The sequence below is a fragment of the Macrosteles quadrilineatus genome, unplaced genomic scaffold (genome assembly GCF_028750875.1).
Source record: "Macrosteles quadrilineatus isolate MER2022 unplaced genomic scaffold, UCM_ALF_1.0 Scaffold_19__1_contigs__length_3004403, whole genome shotgun sequence".
Taxonomy (NCBI): domain Eukaryota; kingdom Metazoa; phylum Arthropoda; class Insecta; order Hemiptera; family Cicadellidae; genus Macrosteles; species Macrosteles quadrilineatus.
In genome coordinates, this window is record NW_026542612.1 from 646,377 (window position 1) to 668,280 (window position 21,904).

The 21,904-nt window shown below is 36.3% G+C and overlaps 2 protein-coding genes across 4 annotated transcripts in view; one reads left to right on the forward strand and one right to left on the reverse strand.

Annotated features, from left to right (window-relative positions):
* The window catches only part of LOC129005282 (peroxiredoxin-1-like), a 70,132-nt gene extending 67,114 nt beyond the window's left edge, over window positions 1-3,018 (reverse strand). Inside the window, exon 1 of one of the 2 annotated variants that reach the window (XM_054434126.1) lies at window positions 2,794-3,018. In XM_054434126.1, coding sequence (XP_054290101.1) covers window positions 2,794-2,832 — 39 coding nt within the window. In that variant the 5' untranslated portion in view covers window positions 2,833-3,018. The remainder of the gene's footprint in view (window positions 1-2,793) is intronic. The other variant, XM_054434127.1, reaches the window with a different exon arrangement.
* A 5,073-nt stretch (window positions 3,019-8,091) lies between these two features.
* The window catches only part of LOC129005279 (kinesin-like protein KIF20B), a 155,222-nt gene continuing 141,409 nt past the window's right edge, over window positions 8,092-21,904 (forward strand). For both annotated transcript variants that reach the window (XM_054434120.1, XM_054434121.1), the window contains exons 1-2: window positions 8,092-8,235; window positions 18,669-18,859. In XM_054434120.1, coding sequence (XP_054290095.1) covers window positions 18,674-18,859 — 186 coding nt within the window. In that variant the 5' untranslated portion in view covers window positions 8,092-8,235; window positions 18,669-18,673. The remainder of the gene's footprint in view (window positions 8,236-18,668; window positions 18,860-21,904) is intronic.

Sequence of the window (21,904 nt, forward strand, 5' to 3'; positions counted from 1 at the left end):
ATTTCAATGTATCAAGAAAAGACAATTAGTTTTTCATTAGGCCTAATGTAATGGACAACTCTCTCTTTCTTAGGGAATATCTAAAAATGTTTATTTTCATACCCATTGATTATGTAACCTGAACAGGTGACTCAAGCAGTTTTAAAATAATGATTGTTCTGTGGAACTTTTGATTGTTACAAACAGTTTTGCTTATCAAAAAACCTCAAGTAATTAATATATAAAAAATTATACAGTCACTAAAAATTATGAAATAATTTATTTTTGTAAAAAAATACAACCGACTTCAAACGCTCTAAAAAGAATGAAATAATTTCAATAAAGTAAACTTTTGTATTAGGCAAGTTCACGTATCTCAAGTCGGCGCGGCTCAAACTGCAAATATGATTGAAATTAAATATTGTGCGTGTGTGTATTTTGAAAATCAATAAATTGTAGCTGCATAACATAAATATACAAAAAACATACTGAACTGTTTTGTTTATATATTAAAGGAAATATTTTATTGTGTTTTATGTTAACTTCAGAATAAATGCATTATGAAAATAACACACACAAATGTTCTATATGAATAGGAAAATAATTTAGTTTGATATTATGATAGGGAAAAGAAGCTTGTTTGGTATTAAAACATTACTTTTCCATGTTAGAAACATTTAGATGCGTTATAATCTTTTTAAAGATGCTCGTTAATACCACTATAATGCCGATCTCTGATTACGGTAATAAAATAACACTTAACGCATAACTATGAAAAAGACATGCAGATTAACAACTTTAGTTATAGATAGTCACCTGCAATATGGACACCCTCCTTCAATTTTGTTTCAAAAATCATCATAGAGCCGCGCCGACTTGAAGTACGTGAGCTTGCCTAATACAAAAGTTTACTTTATTGAAATTATTTCATTCTTTTTAGAGCGTTTGAAGTCGGTTGTATTTTTTTACAAAAATAAATTATGTTGAAACTATTAAAAACTTGCCATGCAGTGGAGAATCAATTTAAAATCATAAATAATAATGTAAACATTTAATTTTGACAGTTTCAGTAGACCTTTGAATACAGTTTTAATATTAACAGCTGGTTCATTAAAAGTAGGCCTAGTGTAAAATTATCCATATGGTCGTAATGTAAACAAAATTTCAGAGTGAACTTTAAAGGCCTCTGGGGCAGAGTCCCAAGGAAATTTACCTCGTTTCTCTTTTGAGGGCTCACCTACAGACCAATACCTTTCTTTAGACACCCCTACCAAGTTTCTACACCCAGCCGTTCTATCAAATTAGCTGTGACAAAAACCCCGTTTTCCTCCATAAGAATAACATGAGATGGGACTTTAACCTTTCAGAGGGCGCATTGGTTTTCAAAACGGGAGAGGGCGCACCCGGAGGTTACTTCCAGGTCAATAAAAACAAACATTTATGAAGTAAAATTTGTATTTTAGTGCACAAATTAAGTTTTATTTTTAATTTTCAACATCAAAAATGTGTTTAGTTAACTCTTAATTATAAAATAACGTAATGTAGATTTTATGAATGTAAAATTAAACTATTATTCTATCAAATATTCTAACATAAAAGTATATGAAGAAATCTTTTACAAGAATATATTCATGAAATTAATTTAAATTTTACCACAATATCATATAAGTTAATGTGGTTGTAGAAGATGATAACACTCTCAATACCTGATGTTTTAAGTAATTTAACATAATGGGTATCTTAATACTAAATGACTCGTACATACGTCGTTCGTGAATCCCCTTTTCAGCAAGGCTAAGAGTGTTGCAATTCAAAATTTAACTTCATCACTCATCTTGTAAAAACTATATATTTACTAAATAATGACATGAATCGTAAAAAAATAATTATTTACAGTAATTGTTTACACGTAATAATCAACGCACACAATAAACTAGAGGTCGCATCACGGAAGTTGCCACCAGGCTGTAGGCTATAAGAATCGGCAGAGCGCACACGGAAGTTACTTCCAGCCTCTTACAAAACTGAACAAAACTAACAAATATAAAATAGTGGGGTGAGTTTTGACCTTCACTCGATTCTAGGAATGCGGTGCACGAGGTACAGTGACACTCACACTGCCGACACCACTCAAAATAATATATTCGTGAAAAATAAAACATCCCTGGAGGTTACTTCCGTGATGCGACCTCTGGAAGGTTAAAGGCCACTGGGGCAGAGCCCCTAGGGAATTTACCACGTTTCTCTTTTGATGGCTCATCTACAGACCAAGACCTTTCTTTAGACACCCCTACCGAGTTTCTACACCCAGCCGTTCTTTCAAAATAGCTATGACAAAGAAAAACAGTTTCAAATTAATATATAGGCTAGATAACCTAGCCTAACCAACCAAACTTGCTGATGGTGAAAAAATCGCATGAAGGTTTACTTTTATTAAGGATAGTTTCAAACGATATTAGCAATGCCCAGTTAAGAAATTCCAATGCACACACCTATTTAAGCATGGTAACTTAGGCTACAATAAACAAAATTAGCATTGCCGACAATCCCTACTAACCCAGGTGGTTAAACTATCTAAACTTGCTGATAGTAAAAAAATTTGAATGAAGGTTTAAGTTTTACTAATCAAATCAATATTTTCAATCGATAGAAGCCCAGTTAAAAAACTGTACCTACCATTGATGCTTTTGTAGGTCAGGCCTAGACCTACTACTTTAACTTTTACTTCATGATTGACCTAGTCATAAGTATTAGGCTATTGCTAGTTAAATTAAATACTAGATTCTATGTAGGTTAATTTTTGCACTCACTCACCAACTGATTGCAACCCCTTGCTACAAGTCTTCCAATCATTGTTTTGTTCTTTTTCAAATCCAATCAATATTCCTGACAAAATAATAAATAAGTTAGGTTACTTTTTGTTTTTGATCGTATTCTATTCTAAATCAAACTTCAATCCTCTATCTAAATGAATGAATGAAAGAAAATGAAATACCGTAAGGTATGTTAGGTAATTAGGCCTCGTCGTAGTAGTAACTTAGTAAATATTGAAGTTAACCTAAGGTCAAGGGTCGATTGAGGACGTGGGGTCTCATAGCTTATAATGTCATAGCTTATAATCGTGAATTTGTTCAAATAGTTTCAGTCCAAATAGTTTGAAAGTCTTCTTAGCAAAGAAATACCACTCAAGGATTTAGCACCAACATGGTCAATGTGTTTATCCCATGTAAAATGTTTGTCAAAAAATATTCCAAGAAATTTACAAAAATCATTACCATCCAGAGTCATATTATCACCTGAGATGCTAAAAGCCGGAACATTGCGACCAATTGATAAATGTACAAGATCAGTCTTACTTAAGTTTACCTTTAAACCTATTTCCAAAAAATAAGCATTGGCAGCTTCAGAAAAATTGGTTAATAAAGCTTTAAGATTTACCATATTGTTTGCCTACATGGTGGAAGGAAAAAACATAGGTGTGCTATTCCCACATATTCTGACGTCACTCGGATTGCAAACAAAAGATCACCTGATTGTAACTGTCAAATTAGTATATGTATTTGTTTTTATTTTGTTGTTTTTGTTTTTATTATTATAAAAACAATAACAATCAAATCAAAACAAATACATACTAATTTGACAGTTACAATCAGGTGATCTTTTGTTTGCAATCCGAGTGACGTCAGAATATGTGGGAATAGCACACCTATGTTTTTTCCTTCCACCATGGTTTGCCTAGCACAGCCCAGAAGTATCATCTGCATACATACATGCAAAAACATTATCCATGACAATAAAACTATTTACATAAACTATATACAGAAAAGGTCCTAAAATTGAGCCCTGCGGAACCCCTGAGGTTACTACTCGTGTTTCCGACCTATGTTCTCTCTCTGTCGTACCATCATCAAAAGAAACTGTGGTGCATTGTTGGCGATTTTTTAAATAAGATTCCACCAGACTCACCAACCATCCTGGAACTTTATAGCCAATCAGTTTTGCCAATAAGATAGAATGGTCAACCCGATCAAAGGCCTTCGAAAGGTCTAGCAGAAGCGCTGCCACTTTACAACCTTCATCAAGTTTTTCAAGAGCAGTGTGAACAAAATCAACAGCAGCAGTGATAGTGCTCCGACCCTTCCGAAAGCCATGCTGAAAATCTGACAAAATTTTGTGATCATCAAAAAATTGTAATAGGCACCCAAGAACGAACTTCTCGAATACTTTACTAAAAGTAGACGTGAGAGAAATAGGCCTATAATTCTGAACAACTGAACCAAGTTACCCGACAACACCTAATGAATTGCTTGTTGTTAAAGGATATTCTAAGAAACTGCAAATTAAGGCCATTCCGAGTAACGTGCGAGAGACCTAACAGACTTCTTTGTACGTTATTCATCAATATTTTCTTAACCTAGTTAGTTCCCAAGTACTAACTGTCCAATGGGTTAGCTTAAATTCACAAAGGTTAAAACTTTGACAAACTGTGAAATACTTTGTACCAGATACCTACAACTAAATTTTACAACGGGTATTTGACTTGAACAAATAACCAATCCATTCTTATAGCGTAGTTATTGTATACAAACTAGTTTAGCTTAGTTATTAGGCCTAAGTGCAGTAATCAAAAGGTAAGTATTTCAAATTTATAGAACTAAGCCGAAATTCGCTGCTTGCGACTCCTCTTGAAAACAAAGTTTGTTAGGATCTGCACTGCTTGTATCGTTTTTAAAAAATCAATCAGCTTGGGTAATCAGGTTGTTCATGGTTAAAAGAAAATTAATAAAATATGCATATAGACCGAGGCGAAGTAAAGGGGCGAAGCCAGATTTTTGGATAATCTCTTCAAGATTAATAGTTCCTTAGTATATTCTGTACAGGTTTGAAAATCCATCATATGTCACTGTAGAAGGCATTCTCTACTACTTCATTTTCATAATACCAATCAAGTTTATCGAGTGGGTGGGGGGTACAATTCCAGCCCGTAGACAAGCCAAGCTAGCTGTCCAAGAGGGGGGTACAATTCCACCCCGTAAGTAAATATTTTGATGTTGATAGGGGGTACAATTCCGGGGGGTACAATTCCAGGGGGGTACAATTCCGAGCCGTACATCTCCTGCTCTTTTTAATATCTAATATAATTATACGGTTCACTGATCACTTGCCCACATTCAATAGATTAGATTTCGTTCAAATCAAAGTGTACGGGGTGGAATTGTACCCCCCCCCTAGGCGTGACGTCAGAATGACGTCAACGATCGCCGGGGGGTACAATTCCAGGGGGGTACAATTCCGGCGACCCGTATTTTCCTTAGAACCGGTGGTATCAACAAGAATAATTTTTACGTACCAACACATCACTATTTACAAATTAGTTATCGTTAGTGTTGCACTTTACAGCTATTCAATTTAACTGATGTCTTACTGTATAAGTTTTGCCTTTTCTTCATATGTCATAGGTTTATATAATAGTTTTGCCAGCACGTCCGAAAATATGCAAACCAACTGCTGTTCTTTATATAATAAGATTTCAACCACACAGCTAGTATATATCTATATATATAAAAGGCAAAGCCCTCACTGACTGACTGACTCACTCACTCATCACTAATTCTCCCACTTCCTATTTACCTAGGAGGCTGAAATTTGGTACACTGATTCTTTAGGCATTAAATAGGAAAACTAAATTGTTTTTATTCTGATCGGACTCTCGGGCTCCGCCCCAGTGGCTCTGGAGTTTCCCATGTTAACCTTATGAATACTCATATTTAAATGGAATTAATGAATCTTAACAGCTGTTTAAATTAAACAAGTTGGTTCAGTTTTATGATGTGTAATAGCATTAAAGTTACAAGGATTACCAACAGGGTGCAGCACTATTATTATTTTTTTAATTTACAGCTAATTTGCAACCAAAAGGTGAGTGAGCGTAGCGAACGAACTTCAACCAGGACGTGATTGAGCCATGTGAACGAGCTCACTTATGAAGTAAAACGGGGCAAAGCCCGCGGGTACAGCTAGTATATATATATATATATATTTAAATAAATCTATATAATAATATATATACATATATACAAATTTGAACGAAAGGTTTTTTTGGCCTCTGGGGGCATCAAAATGAAAAAGTAAATCGGTCCCGGGCCTAGGTCTTACCATGCCACCTACGGTAATAGCTACTTCCCTATAGGGAAATTCGCTAAAAAGACGTCAAATTCAGGAAAAATCCCACATTATCCCACAATCCCACAAGCAGCCAAATTATCCCATATTTGGGATAAAAATCCCACAAGTGGAAACAATGATTGATTGAATTACGAAAAACATGCACGGCCACGACCTACCCGACCTACCAACCACGCCACGCCTACTGTACTGTGTGTGTACCCTGCTATAAAAAAATAGCGGGGTAGCGTAGCTGAAGCTGACTAGCGGCTAGTCCCTGCCCACCAAATCTGTTTGGGAGCGAAACTTCTACCCTCCCACCAGCCCAGCTCTTATTTGGGGGCTTCTGATTGACTGAGGGAACACCATTACGGCAACGACCCGGCTTGATGCCAACGGCCTTGGTAGTGTAGTGGATAGAGTGCCGGGCTGATGAACCTGAGCCGGGTTCGAAGCTCACCCGTGGCCGTATTTTTTAGTCTCGGATTTTTTTCATTATCAGCAAGTTTGGTTGGTTTGGTTAGGTTCTGACAGTTTAATTTTATAATAAAAAAATATAAAATTGAATTTGAGGCATTTATAATTTTATTTTATGAACAAGATTAAGTTTTCAATTAGTAAACATTATAGTCAATCAGAAGCCTCCAAATGACACTGTTGGGAAAACTAATCCTGGAATAAAAATTCACCTGGAGGGAGGGTAGAAGTTTCGCTCCCGAACAGATTTGGTGGACAGGGACTAGCCGCTAGTGCTTAGCTGAGCTAGAGCTGCTGGCTGAAACCACTCTCAATTTATCTCGTTGGCTGATTGATTTTGTGTAAACTGAAACACAGGACTGACAGGAGCCTGTTTCATTATACCTTAAACTACAAAACTAATATTATTAGTAAATCAGCTGATCACCCAATTCAAATCAAATCTAAAGTTAGAGCTTGTAAGTGAACTTAACTTGTAGTTTATTATGTAACAGGCCCCAGTACAGTACAATTAAATATCCACATTACAACATCATTATTACACATTATTACATTTACAATTCAATTAATCTCTTAATCAGAAAGTAATCTCCGCTCCTCGCCAGATGATCAGTGGGCAGTGAAATTGAAATTACCTACTGATATTAAATTAAATCTTATCTGACTAAACTGAATTTGAAGTCGATATTTCTAATTTCCAATCCAACGTATCCAACAGAAATTTAAAACTATAAAGCTGTTTATAGTCAAACAGTGAAACAGTTGCTAAGCTAAAACAGCTGTAAGCTGTAGCTGTACTCGTACCGACATTGCAAATAAATTGCAATAACAAAATGAAAATGTGACTAAGAAACTAAACGGGTAACTACAAATTTGTCATATAAATAGTGTAGAGGTTATTGTAATGTTAATTAATTCAGGCGCACTATATTCTCACCCACAACGGCCACCAGTCAGTCACCAGCACCACAACTACAACAAGTCAACAAAAAAACAAATAAAGAACAAACAAAACACCACAAGCGTCTACAGCGGTCTGACCACTGAGCCACAGCCGCCTTTAACTACAGGCCGTGGCCTGGGATCGAACCTGCAGCCCCTTTCAACTTCCAATTATATTGAATCTCCAATTATCTCACTAATGGCTATTATACTCTCGTAAACTACCGGTATGAATAATTCCCTATTCCTGGCCCTGGAAATCCTGATTACTTTCGTTACCTAGTTTTTATAGGGATTTTGAGGAATTTTATTTTTTATAACCAACAGTACTGTTTAATGGTTTATATTCAACATCCAACTGTTAAGGTGAAATTCTTTTCGTAATGTTGCCGCTCTGAGTTAGTTTTCTTATGATCTCCACTCTCCCTCCACCTCCAAACTCCACAACCCACAAGCCACAACACAAAAAACATTTGTTTAATTTTGAATTGAAATGGACGTTGGTTTTGGTGTAAGTGTCGAGTCGATTGTAGAACCTGTTCTGTGTTCTAAAGTTTCATGCTCGATTTTGCATTTTGCGTACAAAGCTAATGTCTGAAATGAAATTGTATAATAATTGAGGACACATTTGTTACGAAGAATGAAATTAACTGACTTAAACCTACTTATTTGGTATGTAATTTTTAACAGTTATAATTTCAATCTATTCCTAGCCTTGGCGTTATTGTTTTAGGCCTATTAACTTATGGAAGTTAGAAATTAGTTTCTAGCTGTAACTTGTAGATTTATGACAACCTGTTTTAATTTACCGTCTCTTATCCTATCTCATGCGGCGTGGGGATCAGCACCTATTAAGGGGATTCACCACTGAAAATAGGTAAAAATCATGAAAAATTGTAAAAATATCTTTTTACATTTCTTTGTACATTGGACCCTATTACATCAAAAAAGTATGATATAATCCATGTATGAATGTTATTATATGTTATAACCAAGGGGTTTCGCTCTTTACGATAGCTACAAGATCATAGGACACCTTCTTATTCAAACGCGGTTATCCGCAACATTGAAATTTCACGTTTTTCAATACAAAATTTGATATATCTTGAGAGCCACTAAAGGTACATTGTTGAAATTTTTACTACTTATTCTAGACAGTATTAGGAAAATATTTTGGTAGAATTAGGTATCTAAGTTAATTGGGTACTGAACAATAACGTTTTTTTCAAACTAATTCTTTTTTCTGAAGAAAAATTATATTTAATGTGTCACAGCAAAAAAAGTATCTGAGATATTATTATAAATCTACCTAAATTTTAAATTTAGATAACTGTCTTTAAAAAAACACCAAATTTATCAAAATCCATAAAGAACTCTCTTCAGAATATCGATTTTTAAAACCCCTTACAAATTGATCGAAAAACCTCTATTTTATTTTTTTACCGCCTATAATTTATATTTAGAAGTAAACCAAAATTTTTCCATTTTTTGTTAAACTATACCCTACTAGAAAAAAAATAGTTTCACGACTTTCCTCATTAAATAAAAAAATTCACCCTTTTCAGTGGCGAATCCCCTTAACCAGATTGACAAAGTCCTTATCCTTCAAAAGGAAACCATCAGAACAATACTGCGGCTGGATTATCAGGAACACTGCAAACCCTTCTTTGTCCAAAATAAAATCCTCACCGTTATTTCACTTCATATTCTGGAAACCATCATCCTGGCCATAAATTCCTCGCCCAGTCTCAGACAAGATAAAAACACAACTAGGCTACAACACACGAAATAGGGCAAACATCGATCTTCCACAACACACACTCACAAAATTCAGCAACACCCCACTATACACTGGCTCATATTTCTATAATTTACTGCCGGACTCTATAAAAGCCACTGACAAACACAACACATTTATATACAAGCTTAAACAATACTTAATCAATAGGCCCTACTACACCACAGCAGAGTATATCGAGGAACACACTTTTCGACAGATTTCCAAAATGGGTACCTACTATTTGATCAGCTAGAAATATTCATTTGCGTTAAAAATGATGATGCATAGGATTCAGGAGGTAAGTAAAACTTTAGAATAAGATATCAAGATAATTGATTTGGGAAAACGCTTCGGTTTACTTACCCTCAACCAAAGACGTCATCACTTCGACCTCGTTGCCCTGCACAAAATTGTGAACGGTTTTCTCGACTGTCCCGAGCTGCTTAGCAGCATTGATTTGGTCACGCCCAGAGGAACCAGATCTAGAACTATCTTCAGGAGAAAATACCACTCCACCTACTACACATGGTATACTACACTTACCATGTTGGACTATCACGTGTCCTGAGGATTGGAAGTGATGCTGCATCTCATCTAGACTTCTTTAATGAGTCGATTGCATCCTTCAAGCACAAAGTTCTTGCAAATTACACCTTATCAGTATTAAATGTCTATGTATTATTAGGTATCCCATTTCACTGTATTATTTATTATCTTAGTTCCTAGCTCTATCATACGTCCATCACATGTACTGTTTTCTTTTTGTTTTGTCTTGTTACCACAGTATTATTTATCACATTATTTATATCATTTATATTTATTGTTAATTTCCTAGGTTAGTCTCACTTGTCTCTGTTATGTACATGTTTCTTAGACTTAAACTTTTACCATTTATTCAATTACCGTATGTCTTGTATAATTTATGTCTTGTTACTCCTAGGTATAAGTAGTTTTTTTTCACTGTCTTAGAGCTTGCATGCATCCCTATTGTAGGCCTATTGTTCATCAGTTTTGCATTGTTGTACTTAGTTTTAGTATTTAGTCATGATGAGTATCTCACTATATTGTAATTCTTAATTGTAAATTGGTGAAATCCGTTGGAAATAAATAAATAAATAAATAAAGATTAAAAATTTACGTGAAGGTATACCTGTGTAATAAATACCTCGTAGACTAACTAAGTAGGCTTACAAATCTTTTTCTTCAGATGAATGCTCACACGGTTGCACCGGAAAAATAACAATTCGCAATTGAGCAAACATTCCTGACCACATTTCTCACACTTCGCTACATTGCTTAGAATACTATGTTCTACCTCATCTTCATTTATTATTCGTGTAATATCAAGATTCTAAATGCACAAATTTTGCGGCCCAGTCACTTCTCTGGCATCGTTCTTGATGAGAACAATAGGCAAGATGAACGTAGTCAAGGCACTGAGCCGCTGTTTCGTTGTCATTCCCCCCTACCTGGCTACCTCCCAGGCACGAGCCTTTTAGTTATAGCTTATGTAAGTAATAGGCCTACTGTATTTATTGTAAAAGATAAATCAGAAATGGACATGCTTAATTTAGGCCTATAATTTTTTAATGTCGAAAGAACAATATATTTATTGCAGGGGTGCCCATCCCCCCCTAGACTCATGACGCAACCCCCCCCCCCCAATTGAGCAACAGCATCAGCCCCCCCCCCCCCATAAATGAGGTACACAACAAATGAGAAAGATTTTTCCCCCGCCCAGCATTATTTTTAAAACTAAAAGGAGTTTTATACTTTTTTCAGTTTGTAAGCAAATCCAAAACCAAGTGAGATTAATAACCGTGTGATTTTGGCTCACATAACGGGTTTGGTTTATCACGGGTAATATGTAACTACTGTAAATTAAATTAAATAACTAGCCATCATCCAGGTCGGGAACCGGAGATTCTGTGTCGTATCAAGTTGTTTGAATTTTGATTACCGGGGAAAGACTGTGAATCAGTGTTGTACAGGACTGGAAAACTTATCTTTCTATATAAATAAAATTAGAGTTTTATAAGTCACCTCAATTTAAGGAATTTATTATTGCCAGAATATAGTGTTCGTAATCTCTGCTTAACGAATTGTTAGCGTCTTTCTCTTGATTTAACGACCCCCTATCCCTTCCTTTTGAAACATCACAGCTCCTTTGATGAAAATGAAATGGAAACAACGCTTGCGCCAACAATCGTCTGCTCAGTCTGTCTGCTGTGCGCTATGTTACAACAGCTGGGGAATCAAGGCTCTGATTGGGCAACGAGTAGGCTTAAATAATGGCGACTTGTTGAATTTGTGTATGAATTGAAGAGAAACCTAATAAATTACAGAAGAACAAAGAAAAAGAATAACAAGATTGTGCTCGTTACATTCTTTTTTTAAATAAAGAAATAGAATAGGTAGCAAGATTGTTCTCTTTACATTCTTTTTTTAAGAGTATTTTTACTATCTCTAAATTTAATTTTACACTTTTTTATTACTTATCTATCAATTCCTATATTGTGATACAGCACCTACCGATAGCCTATCCGTCTATCATGAGCAGTAGCTTATAACACAAAATTTTTCTAAGGTTTAATATTTACGTTATTTATAGCAATGCAGTATTTGGCTAGTTATTAGTTGAGTGTTAGCTATAATTTTAAACGTTGTACAACTGAACCAAGATAAATAATTTGAAATGTCATAATTGCACAATATTAATGATTGTGCTATATATTGCATTTCGTTTATAAAAATACAAAACATGACGTTAATGGCTATTTACAGCGTTTTTAATTTTGTTTGGTTTGTCATCTGTTTATATACTATATGGGATTAACAGGCCCGTTTTTGACCCTGTCAGCGCCCTAGGCATATAGGCCTAGGTGTAATATTAGAGCCCCTTTAAAGGGTACCTTGCTTTAAAAAAAAATTAAGTTCCGGTGGGGGAGGACCCGAATATCTCACAAATTTATGAACCGATTTTAAATTTTTTTTCATCAATCATTTTCTTTTTTAATGCTCTTTTATTTGATATGTCACAAGGGGTACCTTGCTATTTAAAAAAATTAAGTTGGGGGCAATGGGGGGGGGGGGAATATTGTCAATAGAAGATTCCCGCCAACAGCATATTTCTATCTATTGCGGTTTTTACATAAATAAAAATGCAAGTTTAAAAAAAAACACCCTGTATATTTATATAACAGAATGTACACTGACCGGGAATCATGCGGGAGATTTTTTAACCGTGAATTTTGTATTTCTACCTGGAGTTTTCAATTTACCGTGATCGCGCATGACAACAGTGACGTTTCCGTGACCGCGGGAGACTATAATATGTCTTGGTATTAAAATATCAAGTCAGAGAAAAAGAGAGCTAAGCACTATTGCCAAAACGGTTCAAGATGTTAATTTTAAAAAGTATTACAAAAACTATAGAAAAATATTTAAAGCTGTTTGCGATAAGGCTAGGAAAATGTTTAATTGTAAAGTTATATCATCTTCAGATAATAAGAGCAAAGCGGTGTGGAATGTTGTGAAGTCTGAACTTGGAGTCCTGAATTCCAATCATTTGGATTTCCCTGATTTGTGTGTCGGAGACAAGCAATTAAAAGATGGACAAAATGTGGTAAATTTTCTCAATGATAAATTTTGTAACATTTACAAAAATATAAATTGTATGCCTTGCTTACACACTGCAACTAATTTGATTAATAATACTAGTAGGCCTAATAATATAAGAATGAAATTTCAGTTCAGACATGTATCGATTTTAGAAATTAAAAAAACCGTTAGAAATTTAAAAAATAAAAAATCTTCTGGATGGGATGAAATTCCTATTGAATTAATTAAAAATGTCATAAACCATATTGCAGAGCCTCTGTGTCTAGTAATCAATCAATGTTTTGATGAAGGAATTTTTCCCTATCAATTAAAAAATGCTGAGCTGAAACCACTTTTCAAAAAAGGCTCAGTAATGGACCCTGATAACTATCGTCCTATTTCAATACTCCCATCTTTGTCTAAAATCTTTGAAAAAATTGCTTACAACCAAATCTATTCATATTTCGAAAATAATGATTTATTTACCAATAAACAATATGGTTTTAGATCTGGGAAAAACACTATATCTGCTGTCTCAGATTTCATAAATCAGGTTTCTGATGGCTTGGATGGGTCTCAGAGCACAGCTGCAGTGTTCTGTGATCTATCCAAGGCATTTGATTGTGTAAATTACAATATATTAATGAGTAAACTTAAATAGCCTATTATGAATTTTCTGATATGGCTTTGTCTTGGATGCATTCATATTTGACTAACAGACATCAAAGAACAATAATCGTAAAAAATGGTAAAAAATGTATTTCACAGTGGCTTAACACTAAATGTGGGGTTCCGCAAGGGTCAATACTAGGCCCCTTGCTATTTTTAATATTTATAAATGACTTACCTCGAAATGTATCGTCTAACCTTATCTTATATGCTGATGACACTACAGCAATAGTTAAATCAAATAATATGCAAAATCTTAAACAAGAAATCAGTCTTTCTATTCTTAATTGATCTAATTGGTTTACAGCCAACGGGCTAAAACTTAATAATTCTAAAACACAGGTGATGTTATTTCAAACAATTCAGAATAGGCAAAACTCCACTGTTGAATTATCTTATGATAATAATATTATATCCTTTACTGAAAATGCAAAATTTTTGGGTTTAGATATCGATAAGAATTTAACATGGAAAACACACATAAAAATGGTAGTTGGTAAATTAAATACGGCTTGCTTTCAAATGTATGTTTTGAGAAATGTAATAGATTTAAAAACTAAACTCATAGTGTACTATGCAATGTTCTTTTCTGTCTTGCAATACGGGATTGAATTATGGGGAGCAACTTCTTATTCTAAAGCAGTTTTCAAAATTCAGAAGAAATTTATAAGGATTTTATCATTTATGCCTAAAAGAACCTCATGCAGAGCTTTATTTGCTAAATATGAGATATTAACTTTGCCTTCACTTTATATATTTAAAATGATGGTGAATTTTAAAATTAATTATCAAATGTACAATGATAAACAAATCAGTCATCCATATCTTACACGCTCAAAAAATTTTCAATATCCAAGACATCGCCTTTGTTTATATGAAAGATCTCCTTATTATATGGGATTAAGGCTTTACAACAGTCTACCCACTAATTTCAAAGAAATTAACAGTATTTCAAAATTTAAAAATGATTTCAAACGATACCTTTTACAGAAAAATTATTATAATATTTCCGATTATTTAAATGATAAGTAAATATATTTTAGTTTAAGCTATGTGGATTTTAGTTTTGTTATGTAACTTAGTGTTTAAGATCTCTGACAATATCACCTGTTTCACCAGCTAACGCTGGATCTGTGAAATGTTTTGTGATAATAAAGTAATATTTCATTTCATTTCATTTCTACATACGGCCGCGAGGGATGATCAGAATTTTCCGCGATCGCAGAAGACGATGATGGTATCCACAGAGCTGCAACGGATGATCAGAATATTGCCACAATCGCAGAAGACGATGATGATCTCCACAAAACTGCAGGACATGATTAAAATTTTGCCGCAATCGCGGGAGACGATTATCATGGATTCATGACTGAGGGATACGTATGATATCTACAGGACCGCGGGAGATACAATAACTATGGCCACGAGGGATGATCAGAATATTGCCGTGGTCACGGAAGACGATTATAATGTCCACACAACCGCGGGAAACAGCAAGAATTTTGCCGCGATCGTAGAAGACGATGATGATCTCCACACGACGGGAGGACATTATTAACATTTTACTGCAATCGTGGGAAACGATTACGATGTCTACAGAACCGCGGAATACAATAATGACTTCTACACGGCCACGAGGGATGATCACAATAATGCCGCCATCGCTCAAGACGATGATAATGTCCAAATGACCGCAGGAAAAGATCACAATTTTGCCTCATTCGCCAAAATCGATTAACTCCATATGTCCGCGGGAGATTATTACCATTTTGCCACAATCGTGGGAGGCGATTACTATGTCCAAACGACCTACGGGGACGATATAATGATGTCTTCACGACCGCAAGGGGTGATCAGAATTTTATCGCAATTGCGCAAGACGATGATAATGGCCACACAATCGCGGGAAAAGGTCAAAATGTTGCCTAATTTGCGTAAGAGGATGTGATCTCCACAAGACCGAGGGAGATGATTAACATTTTGCCACAATCGTGGGAGTCGATTACTATGTCCACACGACCGCGGGGGACAATATTATGTCTTCACGGCCGCGAAGGGTGGTCAGAATTTGACCGCGATCGCGCAAGACGAGGATAATGTCCTCACGACCGCGGGAAAATATCCGAATTTTGCCTCATTTGCGGTAGACGATGATAATCTCCTCACGACCGCGGGATATGTTCATATATTGCCTCGATCATGGAAGACGATAATTTTATGTCCAAACGACCTGACTGCAAAACGCGGGAGACGATTACGATGCCTACACGGCCGCGAGGGGTTATCAGAAGTTTACCGCGATAGCATGTAAATACTACCTCGAATTTCTTTTTAATTTCCAAATTTTTGGCGCCCCCCCAAAAAAGCCAATTGCCTCGCGCCCTAGGCACGTGCCTACCGTGCCTATTCGGTAAATCGGTCCTGGGGATTAACCATATTTTTCATTACCTCCCCACCCCCCCCCCCCCCCCCTACTAGCTCAGGTAATCGAGTATCTACAAAGTTCCAATATTTCAATCAGGGAAGCCTTTTTATTATCATTATTTTTATCATAAAGAAAAGAAACAATAAACTGTAAAAAAGTGATGTACTGAGATATCTGAAGAAAATTTGATTCTTAGGTTATTTAAACATAATAATTGTTTTACATTGGAGCTTTTTAGGGACTTATGTCCCTACAAGCCACTAGTGTTATTTAATACTGTAATTATTTTTTTGATATTTGGGTATCGGAATAATTTGCTTAAGTAACAATGGTATGAATAAAACTGTTTATCTAATAAACAACTCATGTTTACATGTTATGTTAATGTGTAGTACGTTCCAAAAATGCATAAACCTTCATAGGCCCACGTGAGTACTAATAATTACGGTTATGAGGTATAATAGAACCAAGATACTTGTTCTTTAATTTTACTACTGTTATTCGTCTTGGAAACAAGCGAGCACAGCTTGGAAACAAAACAACGTTCTCGTGAGGTGTTGAATAGCAACTGTTCTCATTCCATTCAGACTGCCGACTCCGACTGCCGTTAGTGATATGATATCTGAAATACGATGTCATCTTGGAGAGTGGTGGAGGTGGGGGTTAAAGGGGAGCCTCTGTTTCCAGTTGAAGGGTGTATCAGAGGGTGTATAGTGTATACATTATATGTGAGGGAAACGAACACGGACATCGGTTTTCGCGGAAAATGTCATTTTATGTCACATGTCACACTGAGTACAAGTAAAAACTATCGCTACGTTCCTATCGGAAATTCCGTGAAGAAGTTTTAAACCTTCCATTAAGGTTCCAAGGTCTCACTCAAAATCACTTAATATTGATATTAAAATTATTCTCTGGCATCGAACACGTTTTCGGTTGTATTTGAATCCGAGGTCCCGCACCAGGACCTCGAAACCAGCGGGGACCTCGGACCCACGGTGGAAAATCACACCAATCGCCTCGGAACCGGCCTTATACGCACGCACGCAAAAATTCTCAAACTTTTAGATTTATAATATTAGTTGACTATATATGTGGTATAAAGTCAATGGATGAAACTATTTATTGGCTAAGTTAAGCTGAAATAAACAAAACAGAATCCTGAACACCAAGGAAACTAACAATGTTATTTTAACACCAACATTAACTTATTTCTGCCGAAATTATTTAACTTATTTCTGCCGATTGCACGATGGTTTTTTTTACCAATTTAAACTAATGTAATGATTTATTCTGAGCTATAGCAACTGTTATGGCCCAGCAACTATGCCAGTAACAAAAATTAAAGTATCCAATAGTTAATGATATAATATAAATGAAGATTTTTTTTATATCTCCATCGTACTTGTAATAACGAGCTAGCAAAAAAATAGACGTGAGAGTTATTAAAACTATCACTAAGAATATTGCAACTCTACAAGTTGTTGCGTTATTGCCTGTCTGTATAGCCTTCATCTCTGGCGACGCGATGCCTGCCCGCATCTTAGACCTTCCGGGACTCGAATCTTAGACCTTCCGGGAATCGAATCTTAGACCTTCCGGGATTCGAATCTTAGACCTTCCGGAAATTAGACCTTCAGCAACTCTCATTTTATAAACATTTATTTTGAAAATATACATTGTGCGCCCAAGGTCTAATCCCGCAAGGTCTAAAACAGTATCAGTGGATGAGTTTTTTGCATTGACTGTAGGCCTACTCTTAGACCTTCCGGGACTTAGACCTTCGACATACTGCCAGATTAGACCCTCAGCAACAAGTACAAACTGCAAAATGTGTGTCGAAGGTCTAATTAGACCTTCCAGGACTTAGACCTTCAGCAACACTCCCCATTTACTTACTTTATGAATCCTCTCCTCATCCTCTCCCAGCTTCTTGTTCAAACGGCTAGACTATTCCAGGAACAATTCCATTTTACATTGAATCGCTTAAACTTTGATATTTAGTTTCTTAGATGGTACGACTTGAATTCGTCAAAAAAATAAATATAAAAATAACTTACTATTGATATTAGTTGCTATGATCTCGTTGATAAACTCTTCTTTTGTTGTTACCGGCAAATATTTTTCATTTTCACATTTTTAAGTCTTGAATTACACCCTATTTATTATACAGGTCTTGAATGATATGACAGGAGATTTGAATAGGCCTAGGTATATGATTCGTGCAATCACATTCTATTTTGTTTTTCAATCAAATAAGTTTGAAAAACAGAGAGATAGGCCTACGCAGTAGAGCCTGAAGTATGACTCACTGACCAAGCCACCAGCCAGCTACCTGTGCAGCTCCGAGCTCACACAATGTATAGACTCAAAGGTTCAGGCTATTACTGTAGTATAGTTGACTGGATTTACCTAACTCTGAAGTGGTAAATACTACAAATAGTACTTTGCTATATCTATTCTACATCACAGCAGCTTGGAGTGTAATTGGTTTTAAGATAGGCCTACATGTATCTTAAAACCAATTACACTCCAAGCTCTTAATAGCACCATCTGCAAGAGTTAAGTAATGTATTAACTCTAGCAGATGGTGCTATTAACAACTAAAATCAATTGAAGTTTTGTTTTCAGGGAATATGTCATTTACTGTAGCTGATCCAATTTACTACAACAAACCAGTATACCGTTTTGGTTTTTTAAGACCTAGAAATATGGATACCAAGAAGAATCTGTTGGACCACTACATTGAAGAGGATTCCATTAATCCCTCTGAAGATGCTATTAAAGTTTTCCTAAGGCTGAAACCAACTCTCATTGAAAGTGTAAGTAGGCTTTGATGTTTAAGTTATAAGCGATTTTACCAAAACATATACAATCACTCAGGCAATATGCTAAAGGCATCAGAATCAGTGCCTGGCATTACTAACTAACTTGGAACATCATTACAGAAACATCCCCACCACAGCAAACCTGCATACCAAGTGAAATTCCCATTATTCTGATTGAATTATTACCTACTAAAATATTCCCACAAACAAGTCATATAATTTTCCACTAAAATTAATATTAAATTTAAATACCAAGTTACCTACTTAGGTTTGATGCGATGGGGGAGGTAAAAGTGTTTCTTAAGCATAATACTGTAGGTAATATAAAGAATTTTCAATTTACATGACTTTATTACCGTAGTACTCATGGTAAGACCTGGACCCGGGACTGATTTACTTTTTCGTTTTGAGGTCCCTAGAGGCCAAAAACACCATCCGTTCAAATTCATATGTAGGCCTACAGTAGTCGCAGCTAGTCTGGGTGCGCGGCTGCGCTAGGGCGGGGGGTGTAGAGGGGAGTGTTTATTGCTCATTTCCAAAAACATCTGGCTTACACGGCTCTCTGGGGTTGTTCAGCGAGGCTGTGGGGGTGACGCCACCCCCGAAATCGTCTTTGTGTTCAGCACACGACATCTAGCCAGGCGCTTGGGTTCTACACACCCAGTATGGGCTAACTCCTTCTGCCGTTGTACAGAGTGTCTACCAACCGGGAAAACCGGGAATTGTACTTAAATTTTTACTGGCCATGAAATGTACGGGAATTGTCCTTAAATGCCAGACAATGTCCTTAAATTTTTAATGGGCCATAATTTTATTGATCGCTAGTAGGTTAGGAGCACATAAAATGTTTATCAGATGTTTGTTTACATTTTCATAATTTATTACTAGAGTAATTATGCAATAAAAATCCCATTAACAATCTCAAACCCATTAATATTTTATCAGGACAATCAAGTGTCAAGTCAAGTACTTCCAAGAACTGTTGACTCAGCAGCTAGCTCATAAAAGTTATATCACTTTTATTCCTTTACAACTTCTTTTTTTATTACTAGGGTAATTATTATAAGATCCCAAACCTATTTTATCGTGAAAATAATAGCTTTATAATGGCTGTTAAATTTCACTTCTTACTTGTACTTTCGGCTTGAAGATTCAATTTACCGCGGCCAGTGCCTACTGCCATAAAACTGTTTATGGTTTCATATTAAACATGTAAATAATCTACAGTCTCATTTTGTAAGTTAACCCCTTTTTTATGGACATTTTATCTTTCAATTGACAAAACCACAAGCATTGTTGTTTGCATTAATGTTTTATCACTATGTAGGCCTGCTTGGTTTCAAATTATGTCATTGCATTTTCTGTATCTTTGTCTTATATTGTTGGCTATTCAGGTTTCAATGTTTTTTGTTTCCCATATATTTATTTATTGAGTTGTATGCTTTAAGCAATCAAAATCTTATGAACTAGAATGATAGTAACTTTGCTGCTATTATAACCTCATTGTTTGTTACTCAGTTTATATAGGCCCTCCTAAATAATTAGGCTTAGGCCTGGGTATTTTGATTCTTGAAAGAGTTGTAAAATATATTAAGAAAATGTAATTGAGCCTAAGATAAACAACTAATGATTGCTATGTGTCGATATTAACTTTACAAATGAAAATACAATAATCTTACTCTGTGCTTATTGCTTATTAATAGCCGCTTACCATACCTTGATTTTGTACTAAGAATTGAGTAACAATATGCATTCAAGATTTTTTTTTTCAAAAGTAGTCGAGAAACTAACGTTGTGCCAGGGCGAATCATGCCAAATTAATCCGCCTGGATCGGATAAGCTATGTTATGAAGTTTACGTGACGGATGGAGATATTTGTCGCTATCGCAGGAGACAATGATTGCGTTTCTCTGTTACACTATAAAAGCTTTAGGCCTACCTAAAGTATAGGTAGGCCTATGTTTGTTTACTTTCAATAAATTTCTATTTTGTAATTTTTAACTCTTATCTATTATTATTTACTTTTCTCTCTGGTACAACTACAGTGAATAACAAGATTAATACAGTTTGACAAATCAGGAAAATTATTCGGGTGGCCTAATGACACCGACAAAGGTTACGGCAAAGTGTCCTTAAATGTACGGGAATTGTCCATGAATTTTTTATCCAGAATGTAGTAGACACCCTGTTGTAGCCTGGGGTCCACGGTCGCTCTCCTGTCATCACAGCCGCAGGCTGAGGCACGTTCCGTCCCCCCCCTCCCAGTCGTCGTAGTAGGCTGGGGCTCATCCGGCCTCACCTGGCCGTCGTTGCAGGCTGGGTCCGTTGTGACTACCGTCAATGCTACTGCAGACTCGGGTCATACTTCCAATCCGGCGCCGCTGTCGACTGGGCATCTGGTTTCTCACAGATTCCTGTCGGTGCTGTCATCTGGGAATCCGGCTCATCGCACAGACCCCCTGTCATTGTCGTCGTCTCATAATTCTAAAATACCATGATGGCCATAAATGTGACGTGCAACGTGGGGCTTTTAAAAGTGGGGCCCTGTTCGTTGCTCGTACTGATCGTCGCCTTCGTATGGGAATCCGGATCATCGCACGGACCCCTGTCTCTTCCGTCATATAGGTATCCTGCTCGTTGCAGGAATACCTTTTGTGGCCGTCGTTTTTGTCCCGTTGGTTTCTTGGACACTTGTCAATATTATCGTATGGGAATCCCGCTCATCGCACGGACCCCTGTCATTGTCGTCGTCGTATGGGAATCCGGCTCACCGCACGGACCCCTGTCTCTGCCGTCGTATAGGTATCCTGCTCGCTGCAGACCTTTCGTTGCCGTCGTTTGTTCGGGCGCCATAGATGTGACGTACTACGTTGGGCTTGTAACAATTGAGTCCCTTTTCGTTTCTTGGCCACTATGGTATGGGAATCTGGCTCATCGCACGGACCCCTGTCACTGCCCCTTCCACCGCAGTCAGACGTGATGACCTTCCATTGTTGTTAGTCGTCATCCTTGAAATTGTCTACATGTCCACATGTCCAC